Here is an 11,310-nt window from a genome sequence, read left to right on the forward strand (position 1 = left end):
ATAAAATCAAGTCTGCCACATACTCCTGCATCATGAATTTCCCCATATTTCTCATTATCAAATATGTTCTACAGATAAGCATAACAAAATTAATGTTGCTGAAGCAATATACATGTAGCCAAGCATAATGAATTAATCTATAGTTTTAATTCATCATACCCAATTGAATTTATCAATTTTCAGCAACTCAATTAGTTCTCTATCTTTCTTGTGATACTTAATGGCATAATGAAATGGAATCATGTTATGCTATAAAATTGAATGATAGTAGAAAAGATATTTTGTTCAACTGACTTACAATATCCTTCATTCTTAGATTAGCTCCTTTTTCAAGTAGTACATTGACAACACTTTTGTGGCCATTTTCAGCAGCTAGATGTAAAGCACTTTGAAAATTCTATTAAGAAATGTTTTATGAAAATTATTACACTTTGCTTACTTCACTTTCAACAATATCAATGCTGGCATTGTGATCTAATAAAACTTCAACAGCTTTGGCATGACCATTCTCTGCAGCAAGGTGCAGAGCAGTTTTTCTTTCATAAAACTGTAATTATACTTTCAATAGCTACAATAATTGTATGCTTATACCTCCAATCTAATCTTATCAAATAATGGAAGTTTCCAGATTTTCCAGATTACTATCTGTAAAAAAGTCAATTTTCATGTTGACAGAATTATGTTCTGATGCATATTTTTGTATAATTCTGTTATAGTACCTCAAATCTGTCATTTATCTTTAATGCTTTAGTTGCTTTAGTTAAAATAATTGAAATAATTTCATAATGGCCTCGAATAGCTGCTTTGTGTAAAGGAGTATGGTTTGGATACTATGTATAAAAGTAACAAAAATCTTTAATTATTATTGATGTTGTTACGTGCAGTAAAATGGTGACTTGAAATGTATTGTCATTTGATGCAATAAAAATATCAGAGATAAAGTAATTGAAAATTAAAAAGTGTCATGTGAAATTTACATTTACATATCTAAACCAACCCTTAGCTCTCGCAAATGAGGATCAGCTCCAGCTTCTATCAATAGCTTGAAAACATCCTTATGGCTATCTTTTGAATTGCACACAAAGTGCAATGGTGTTAAATCAAACTAAATATAGTTAAATTAGTGGACGAAATAGATTAAGCCAATCAAAAAACGTATACCTTATTTCTGCAGTTGACATCAGCATTTTTATCCAGTAACCTTCGAACCATATCAGCGCATCCAAGCTGAGCAGCAAAATGGAGTGGAGTCATACTTTTCTACATTATAAATGAACAGCACAATCAAGTCAGAATAAATTATACCCAGTCTTTTTCATTGACATTAATTTCTTGGCTATTGATAAGTAACTCAAAAGATTTAATATCTGAACTCTCAACTGCATAGTGAAGTGCAGTTTTTTCTTTGAGCTGAAATAAAAATTGATATAATAATGATCTGATTCATTATTAAGGAAATGCTACTAACCTCAGTTTTCAAATTTAAATCAGCATCATTACTAATCAGAGTCTCAAGAATTTTATGATACCCATTAATTTCTGCAAAATGAACTGCTGTAAATAAACCCTGCATTAATTAAATAGCTATAAGTAGTAAGTAATATGGAATTATCCTACAGACCCTGTCTTGACAGTCTATGTTACAGCCATTGTCAATCAAAAAGAGAACGGAATCAAAATGGTTATTCAGCACAGCATAATGTAAAGCAGTTCTTTTATCCTAATTTATAAAGCATATTTAGAACACATAAATGCAAGTTGTTGAAGGGTCACTGAATATACATCGTCATTATAATTTCAATATACTGCAATGAGTTGTTTTAGTATTTCTTATTTATCTAAGCCACTAATACTTCCAAGGCCCATTTGGGTATTACAGTCAAATTTGCAAAAAAAAATTAAATATAAAAATTATATATTTTAGGCAAAAGTATAAACTACTGCATCTATATAATGGCAAGGTATAGGAGCTAGTATACACACTGAATTAATCCTACTTGTCCAGTAACAGTAGTCACAGGGCAACAAGGTTCACTTATTATTATAGCTACAATCTTTATCATTATTCCTTATATTTTGCAATTTTGTACCAATATATCTAATTTTAATGTTTTTGGAATCGAATTTTGCTGGTGTAGGCAAAAACTGTTGATATACCCATTACGCATAATGCTTTGCAGAATTAAATTGTGCATTTTTAATGATGAACAGCAAACAGCAAAACTAAACTCCAGTAAATATTTCCAGCTACATGGTAAGTGACATTTCAGGACTTGCCCCAAACTTTCTGGAATGAGTATATTAGTGAAACATTAAAAAATTGGAACTGCAGTAGCATAATGAACAGTGATACATGTAAGGCCCGATTTTACCACAGGATAAAGGGAATAAGCAGTGTACATAGCAAATATATGCCACGTGCATACAGTGGTGAGAGGTCCCAAAGGTAAAAAGGGAAACGGGTATAATAATGACTGGGAAATAATAAGGGTAATAAAAAAGAGGCAAAAGTAAGAGGGGAAACAGTGGTAACAAGGGTACTGAGGGTAGCCCAGGCAAACATAGGTAACAGGATTTGCTACCCTTGTTAGCCCTGTTACCCTTATTATCCCACTTAGCCTTGATACTCTGTTGCCCTTAGTTTACCTCTCATCCACGATTAATTTTCACAGATTCTTGGTATAGTGCTCATGCAACTTTTTGTCAGTGGATTGTCAAGTTACTCAACAATTGGGCCAAAGGCTGTGTACTATAGTATAGTGCATTTCAACAAAAAACAAAAGGAGAGCATTCTCCAAATTTATAGTTTTTTCTGTAAGTTCTGTTACGTCCTTATTTTGTGCATCAACGTTGATCTGATTCCACTCAAATTTGAATTTTTTTTATGAATTTGAGCCAAAAACTATGCACTATATACAATATACTATGACTTGGTCCAAATTTCATAAAAATTGCCAGCTAGAAGAGAATTATTCATTTTATATTTGTACTAATATTTTTGTAAAATTTTTGAGCTGACTTAAAGATTTTAAAATGTGGTAAAATCTAGCACTAGCCTTTTATGCATGCATCTGTCACTGTTCATGCCACTACTTCTGTTTTATACCTTGGCATAATTATGCTAGTAACTGAATCATAAACAGTAGATCTATATTCATTCAATTTTGTACATGTATAATATAGACACTTAAGACACAAAATATTTTTTACAGAACCTTGTCATAATAATCAATTTTAGCACCATTATCTAAACATGTCTTCATTCGAGTAATATCATTTAAATCTGAAGTATCTAAAAGCAGATGACCCTATCAAATTATAAATAAAAATTAATTACTTCTCTTCTACACCTTTTTATCTTACAAAATTAAATACTCCACCTGCTAATTCAATTAAATTATATACTTCTGTACCACGAGCCATATAACTCATATTTAACGGGTGAGCTCCTGACTAAAAAATTAGCAAATAAGTTTGTAAATACTAAACATCTTACTAACTTTGTCTTTACTATTGGGGTTGGCTTTAAAACTGAGTAATAAGTTGGCCATTTTAAAATTATTGTCTGCAGCAGCAATGTGTAGTGGTGTTCTTCCAGTATACTGTGTACAAGATAATTCCATTATTATTCAAATATTACAGTTGCTATACATTAAAATTACTATAGAATATTAGTCTCGCTAGCCAGACCATTCCCCATCCTACAACATATGCTGGGGAACGGTCTGGCTAGCGAGACTAATGGAATATGGACTCAATTAGATAGATAGCTTTAACTAAAATTCCAATAAGAGAAGTATATACCTTATCTTTACTGTCAACATCAGCTCCAGTTGAAATAAGACGTTTCACAGCCTGCTCCTCATTTTTATGTACAGCATGCAGTATGGCAGTACTCTCATACTACATTATTATGATAAAAAATAATAATAAAGGTTATTTTCAGGACAACTACAATTATTACTTTTGAGTATTGCAGTACATCAGAGAGATTAATTAGGCTACTTTCCTTGCCAGCATTCAGAGAATCAAGAAAATCCCAAGACTGAGCTTCTGCAATGTAATTCAATGGAGTCATTCCATACTATATATATATATATATATATATATATATATATATATATATATAAATGATTAGTTAAGTAAAAAAGTAGACAGAAACTAAACTGCATCTTTATAGTCCATAACAGCATCAGCACCATATTTGTATAGAAGTTTGACAACATCATAGTGGCCATTTTTAGCAGCTAGATGCATAGCAGTGCTATTTGACTCCTTAAAAAGAACAATCACTGGTTAGGTACATATACACCATTATAACATAAATACCTGCAATTTGTTGACATATTTAATTGAAGATATTTTACAAAGTATAAAATTAACTACTTTAACAACACCTCTACAAGATGCAATATGAAGTGCAGTCCAACAGCCCTATTAATTATGCAATTGTATTTTTTATGGAAACACTATAAACCTTCATTTCCATATCTAGTACAAAGTGCTTTTCAACCATCATACAAAAAGTAGAAAAATTGTCATATTGAATTGCATAGTGAAGAGGAAGCCATCCACTGATTTGATGTCCATCAATTTCATCACAATGCTGTTGTATTACAAAGAAATAATACATTAAGTACATGACACTAACCTTTGATGCGTGACAAAAAAATACATCAATGATTGATTCAAATTTGTTCTTAATGGCATAATACAGTGAACTATGACCTTCCTATAATAGGAAATTAATAAAAGTAAATGCTACAGGAATGTGCCTTATCCTCAAGAAATAAATTTGCTCCTTCATCAAGCAGTATGGTTACTACATCTTTATGGTTACATTCAACAGCATAATGCAAAGCTGTTTTTCCAGTGATCTAGAAAGAACACAATTAATTTGTTGCTAACTAAGTATGCATCTTGTAGAAAACCTCATTTTGGTAATTCAAACAATTTTTAAAATTTTTGTGCTGAACAAATTTATCAGTCATAAAACCATGTAATGAGCCGTAATGCAAAGGAGACATACCATCCTAGAAATTATCATTATTAACATAAGCAGAAACTTTATGAAATCACCTCATCAGGTTCATTTAAAACATAGTCACTCTGCAATAGTAGATTTAGCATATCTTCATCTTTATTACTTATCGCAATATGCAAAGCAGTCATCTTTCTCTATAAATAAAAGGATTAATTGAAATAATCAGTGCTGATAATTATTCTTTATGCTTATACCTTGTTTGTTGCTTGAATAATAATTTTTTCAATACTTTGTTGTTTTGATGCTTCAATTATGGTTGCAGCAACTTTCTTGTACTTTTTAAATACTGCATACAATAGTGGAGTCATTCCATCCTTTTCATAATTTATTATAATGTTTTAAATTGTGATGACATTAAGTTACCTGTTGATTCCTGCAATTAATGTGAGCCCCTCTGCCAATAAGTAATGAGCAAACACTTTCATTTTCATTAGAATATTCACCATCTTCCTCATCTTCACTTTTCTTCATTAAAGCATAATGCAATGCTGAATTTCCTTTCTGCATGATTGCTAAATCATAATTAACTAAAAAATTGTGTCACCTTGCACGCCATATTTACATCAAATTTTTTGTTTGCAAGTACTATTTCAGTCAGGCGTTTGCTATTCATTATTGCAGCATGATGCAAAAGTGTCAAACCATTCTAGATGAGCACAATATTTATAGGGCTTTATTTGATGTGCTTACCATATCTTTCACTTTAGTGTCAGCTCCTTTAACATTCATGTCTTTTACCAAATCATAATTTTTATTTTTTGCTGCATAATATAAAGCAGTATACCCATCCTGCATAATTGTAAAAATTTAATTTCTAACTGCAATTGATTACATGACTGATAGAAATGTAATGAAAAGCATCACTTACTGCATCACGAATTTTTAGATCAGCCCCTCTGTTTAAAAGGAGCTTATAAAAGTCACTTGAAAATTTTAGCCTAACGACAAAGTGCAGAGCTGTTTCATCCATCTAATATTGCAATAATTTATAGTAATTATAAGATTAAAAACTACACCTTAACTCTTGACATTGGGTCAGTTTTAAAACGTTCTTTTTTTTCCTAAAATTAACATAGTAAAAATGAATGAATTTTTATTGCACAACTAACTGTCATTCTTGCATTTAGGTCTGCATTATAATCCAGTAAAAGTGTTAGGATAGTAAAATTTCCCTGACTCACAGCATACTGAAGAGCTGTATGTCCTTCCTATTAGCATAAATTTTGAGCAATCAAATGAAAAAAAAGAAAAAAAATGAATATTTTATGGCAAAATAAATCAGTTTTATGCATTATCTTACATTGTTCCTGATATTAGGATTAGCTTTGTTTTCCAAGAGTATAGTCACCAGCCTCTCAGAACATACAAGAACTGCACATAGTAGCGGTGTATTACCATCCTAAATTATAAACTTTAACAGATGAATCAAGTCGGCGTATACACAGTAATGTATATGCTCATGCATAAATAAACTATGCATAGCAAATACCTTATCTTTAATGTTGACATCAGTTTTTTTTGCAATCACCTCAAATATACTAATGAATTTGTCCTGTGCAGTGTTTACAAATAAAAAGACAATTGACTAATTATATACTTCTTCATCTTCTGAATTTTCCTTGTTCAGTTGATTCTGAAAACAATGCTACAGAAAGAGCAACAAAATGCATGGGTTCCTTGCTTATTAATAGCAGTTTATGGCAATAATTAGAACATTCACGTGCAGAGTGTGATTTAAAAGTGGTGAATCAAACTAAATAATTATAGTGTGATAATAACAAAACTTACAATGATATCTATAGCAAAGTGTAAAATTGTTCTGTTGTCCTATATACATGTAGTTATAAGCTCAGGCAGACAAAATTGAAGAAGCTAACTAACTTTTTCACAAATACATGTATCAGGATTAGCTTCACAATTTTGAAGTAAATGTTCAACAACAGATTTATTTTTACTTTTAAAACCATAATGTAATGGTGTCATACCATCCTAAAACATGATAATAACTAGTGGATATGCATTCTAATAACTCACCAAATCTTTGCAATTTACATCAGCATTATGATCCACTAGCATCTGAACAATAGTAATATTGCCTTTTTTAACAGCTAAATGAATTGGTCTAGTGCGGAGCTATATACAAAAATACACCATTACAATTGAATACTTTATTTCACATACAAAGTCTTTGCAGTTAGCATCAACTCTTTTTCCATTAAGCAAAAGTTCAACAATATCCGTGTGTCCATATTCTGCTGCATGATGTAAGAGTGTTTTTCCATCCTATATGGGGCACACAAAAATAAAGTTTTAGACAGCATATTTTGACTTACATCCTCATCAACAAACTCAGCTGGGTCAATATCATTGTTCTCAATCACAAATTTAATAGTAGAAATAAGACCAGCTTGAGTAGCAAATTTCATTGCAGTCTATAAGGTGCATTTATTTCTAGTACATACTCTAGATTACTTACATTTGTCACAGAGCATTTTTTCTCAACTAATAGTTTAGCTATTTTTTCATGGCCTTCTTTAACTGCAACATCAAGTGGAGTCCACTTGTTCTGTAATAAAATGTAATTTAAGTCGAAATGGTACAGAATTGATTGTGAGTTTATAAAATTTGTGATTATTATTATGGTAAGACAAATGGCTTGTAAAATTATTTCTAACACAATTTAAAGTGCTCTAACTTTTAAGCTTGCACAAACCAATAAATGAGTAATTTTTAAGGATTCCAAATTTGCAGAATTTGCATTTTGAAATTTTATTTACAGAATGATTAGAACTTTTGTTGAAGGAATGTAATTTACATGTAGTTATTGAAAATAGACGATTTTGTGGTAATTAGTGTAAAGATTATGAATATTGTTGTCTTGTCTATTTAACCTGATTTTTGTGCAACTATTTTATAAGTTCTGAGTTCTGATTATTCTTTTGTGCTATTCAATGATAAACTGTTAAGTTATTATAAACTGTTAAGTTGTTTATTGGTGATAAGATCGTGCTAACAGGTTATGAGCCCAGCATACTGAGCTGAAAAAAGAGAACTATATTAAAGTGTCAAGAAGTCCTGAAGATAATTCTACGTATCTATAGATCCATTATAGTGATGGTTGAAGCAGAAGCAAAATGGTCAATAGAGAAATTTGAAGGAGCCAACTGGTCTGCCTGGAAGTTCCAGATAAAACACTTGCTGCTAGCCAAAGGTACATGAAGAAAGAAAGCAAAACGGAGATTTTAGCTCACATCAAAGTGAGCATTAAATTTGGAAGAGGAAAATGCTGTATAAAATATAAAAAAATGGAAAATTTTTTGGTATGGGTTATCTGAAGAAAAAACTGTAAATGCTAAGTTGCAAGCTCAAGAATAAATCACAGATAATTGACTTGTGGCACAAAACCCTTTATAATCTAAAGCAGTATCCTCAATGTTGCAATAAAGTATTCAAAGAGCCTATGAAATCCATCAATTTCACCCAGAGTACAGCAGATCTATGTATATTTATCAAAACAGGAAGTGTAAATGAGTTAGTTATTGTTACATTATGTTGATGCAGAGGTATAAGATGAAGGGCCTGGGGAAGCTACATTGTCTTGGAATCATGATGAGGAAAAGGATTTCTGTTGTTACATTAGATACATATACATAGTATATGTTGAAAAGGTTTGGATTATCAGAAGCTAGGAGTGTGCACCAGCTAACTTCTCTGTCAGAATGAAAAAGGATGATGAGTTCAAGAAGCTAGCTGACCCAGCACTCTACTAATCAATAGTAGAAGTCTACTATACTTTGCTATTGCAACAAGGCCCGACATATCTCAAGCAGTAGGAGTAGCATCAAAATATTGTTTATGTCCTACAAAAACACACCTAACTGCTGCTAAGAGAATTCTTCTTTATCAAAACAGCATACCAGGTATTCACATTATATATAACATTATATAAACATTATATATAACAATCAGCTGGCATTATATTTACTGTCTAATGGTGCAGTAAGCTGGTACAGCAAGAAGCAACCAGCAGTGGCATTATCTACTGCTAAAGCAGAGTATATATCTCTAAGTGCTGCAACATTACATAGGAAACGATCTGGTTAAGAAGGTTACTCAAAGATCTTAACTATCAGAAAAGACAACCAGGGAGCAATCACTACTGCCAAAAACCCAGTCTATTATTCACAAACAAAACACAGACGTTAAATACCATTACATTCGTGAGGCAATACAACATTTGGAATACCATCCAACAGAAGAAATGCTTGCATACATACTTACAAAACCACTAGCTCGTGAGAAATTTGAGAAACTACAAAAAGATGAGACTACAGGAGTTAATTAAATAACAGCTTACGCAATGTAAATTACCGTATATCGGGTATATTTCAATGCATGAAAAGTTGTGGAAATATTAAGTTCAATAATGGAATAATTCGGAAGCCTTTTATATTCCGAAAATATTTTACTTGCTATTATTTCCATCAACCACCTGGTTTGGTAAGTCATTCGAAGCATTTGCTGACTTCTCTACTTCTGAATCAACCTTAGCAACACTTCTAACTGGCAAAGAAGGCTCTTTATGGCCTTCGAGTTAGACTAGAATGAAGCCATGGATAGTTATGAAGCCACGTGTTCATAATAAATTAATAATTGTACAATACCACATATCTTCTATCCTTTTTATCCGCATATTTTAAAATTTCATAATATTTATTTTCGCAATAGATTGCTTTTTCCGAAATTATTAATGCATTGAAATATACCCGATATACGGTACCTTTAGGGTGTGTATTAATTGCACTCTTAAATTTCTAGCGTTTTCAAGGGGACCTTGATTTAGTGAAGCAAAAATAGCCCGGAAAAAAATCAATAGTGAAACTCCCATTTAAAAACATAACACAACTTAAGAAGCCCAAAATTCCATTTAAGAACAGAACACTTAAAAGGATAACTTATCTTGTTACAGATCATTCCTCTCTTGTGTACTTGTTTACACAAGTACATTACAACTATTATTAGTGGTTGGTTGAATTAGAATTTTTAAGTACACTCACCCTAAGGTAAGTGGGAGTGTTGAAGGAATGTAATTAACATGAAGCATTATTAAATAATGCCTAAAATAGTTTGTGTAAACATTATGAATAATTATTGTTGTCTTGGCTGATTTTTGTGCAACTAGACAATTCATGAGTTCTGATTGTTATTCAATGATAAACTTAAATTGTTTATTAGTGATCAGATCTTGCTAACAACTTTTAGTTTTATTCACACAAAATAATTTGCTTATCATATGTCATACTCAAAAATATAATTTAGGGATTATCTATTACCTTGTCAATAAAATTGTATGTAACATTGGCACCTTTAGCAAGTAATATTTCAACTATTTCAAAATGTCCTTTTTTTGCTGCTAAATGTAAAGGCGTCTCATTACTCTATCATAAAAATACATTTTATATGATACTATTCAACATAGTAGCAGTAAGTTACTGACTTCATTGATACATTTGATATCAGCATTAGCTTCAAGGGCCTTTAATACACGCTTCTGATCCCCATCCTCTGCTGATTGCAACAGTATGTCTTTCTAAAAAAAATATTTATCATTCATGGATGCTCCAAACATGATCAAAAATGATATGCAACAGCTTGACAGCTAACTAAGCCAATCACAGAGCTATATATACTTAAAATTCTGCAAGTTCTACTCAATTTTCTGAAAAATATAGGTACCTGAATGAATAAACAGAACAATGTGTATTGCTTTGATTAGTAATACTTACATAGCTTCTGTTATATGAGGAAATAATTTTGATCAATCAAGTATTATAATACTATGATATTATGGTACTAGAAAGAATGCCTACTATCTATGATACATACATAATGATATTAAATTGTGTATGTATATTATATTAAATTGTGTACGCATATTATTATAACATACATATGCAACATGGTCAACAACAAAATAATAATTAATAAAAAACAGCTTGATAGCCTGTGACAAATAATTTTACTATACCAAATCACGAAGCTATACTTAAATTCTTCTCATACTCTTGATATGGGTGTCTGGATCAGTAAGCAGTAGAATGTGCTGCTTTGATTAGTAACATCTGTTACATGAGTGATCAACGATGCTTCAAGCTGACTGACTCCTTCTCAAATATTTCAAATAATGGATAAACACATATGAGGTTAAACTTTTCATAACAAAGTTATTTATAAGTAGTTCAATTATTGATTCAGTATAATAAAAC

General features: G+C 31.2%; 2 protein-coding genes across 2 annotated transcripts in view; both read right to left on the reverse strand.

Moving 5' to 3' along the window:
* Positions 1 to 4,078, reverse strand: part of LOC109585572 (uncharacterized) — an 11,806-nt gene extending 7,728 nt beyond the window's left edge. The window contains exons 1-16 of the mRNA XM_020001694.1: positions 3,965 to 4,078; positions 3,805 to 3,903; positions 3,501 to 3,602; positions 3,364 to 3,453; positions 3,216 to 3,308; positions 1,622 to 1,720; positions 1,469 to 1,567; positions 1,306 to 1,410; positions 1,162 to 1,260; positions 998 to 1,105; positions 720 to 830; positions 592 to 645; positions 440 to 547; positions 299 to 397; positions 160 to 249; positions 24 to 68 (exon numbers count right to left, since the gene is read on the reverse strand). Of these exons, the coding sequence (XP_019857253.1) occupies positions 24 to 68; positions 160 to 249; positions 299 to 397; positions 440 to 547; positions 592 to 645; positions 720 to 830; positions 998 to 1,105; positions 1,162 to 1,260; positions 1,306 to 1,410; positions 1,469 to 1,567; positions 1,622 to 1,720; positions 3,216 to 3,308; positions 3,364 to 3,453; positions 3,501 to 3,602; positions 3,805 to 3,903; positions 3,965 to 4,078 (1,515 nt within the window). The remainder of the gene's footprint in view (positions 1 to 23; positions 69 to 159; positions 250 to 298; positions 398 to 439; positions 548 to 591; positions 646 to 719; positions 831 to 997; positions 1,106 to 1,161; positions 1,261 to 1,305; positions 1,411 to 1,468; positions 1,568 to 1,621; positions 1,721 to 3,215; positions 3,309 to 3,363; positions 3,454 to 3,500; positions 3,603 to 3,804; positions 3,904 to 3,964) is intronic.
* A 642-nt stretch (positions 4,079 to 4,720) lies between these two features.
* On the reverse strand, positions 4,721 to 10,944 carry LOC109585573 (putative ankyrin repeat protein RF_0381). Its single transcript, XM_020001699.1, has 22 exons — positions 10,831 to 10,944; positions 10,542 to 10,780; positions 10,378 to 10,482; positions 7,521 to 7,610; positions 7,378 to 7,476; positions 7,226 to 7,327; positions 7,079 to 7,177; positions 6,926 to 7,033; positions 6,833 to 6,871; positions 6,642 to 6,689; positions 6,534 to 6,596; positions 6,345 to 6,443; positions 6,154 to 6,252; positions 6,061 to 6,105; positions 5,913 to 6,014; positions 5,735 to 5,833; positions 5,589 to 5,690; positions 5,408 to 5,545; positions 5,239 to 5,358; positions 5,080 to 5,178; positions 4,932 to 5,033; positions 4,721 to 4,877 (listed from the first exon to the last, which is right to left on the reverse strand). The coding sequence occupies exons 5-22, from the start codon at positions 7,468 to 7,470 to the stop codon at positions 4,746 to 4,748; spliced, it is 1,689 nt and encodes a 562-aa protein (XP_019857258.1). The 5' UTR covers positions 7,471 to 7,476; positions 7,521 to 7,610; positions 10,378 to 10,482; positions 10,542 to 10,780; positions 10,831 to 10,944; the 3' UTR covers positions 4,721 to 4,745.
* Between the last annotated feature and the right edge of the window lie 366 nt (positions 10,945 to 11,310).

This window comes from Amphimedon queenslandica, unplaced genomic scaffold (genome assembly GCF_000090795.2).
Source record: "Amphimedon queenslandica unplaced genomic scaffold, v1.1 AMPQUscaffold_13046, whole genome shotgun sequence".
Lineage (NCBI taxonomy): Eukaryota > Metazoa > Porifera > Demospongiae > Haplosclerida > Niphatidae > Amphimedon > Amphimedon queenslandica.

What these genes read in the sequence shown, in the direction of transcription:
- LOC109585573 (XM_020001699.1), bottom strand. Translation starts at nt 7,470, where the DNA reads ATGAAATTTGCTACTCAAGCTGGTCTTATTTCTACTATTAAATTTGTG. An exon ending in ACTTTGCTATAGATATCATT is followed by an intron (nt 6,690 to 6,832) that starts GTAAGTTTTGTT and finishes CTCTTTCTGTAG; the next exon opens with CATTGTTTTCAGAATCAACT. An exon ending in GTTTGAATTACCAAAATGAG is followed by an intron (nt 4,878 to 4,931) that starts GTTTTCTACAAG and finishes TGTTCTTTCTAG; the next exon opens with ATCACTGGAAAAACAGCTTT.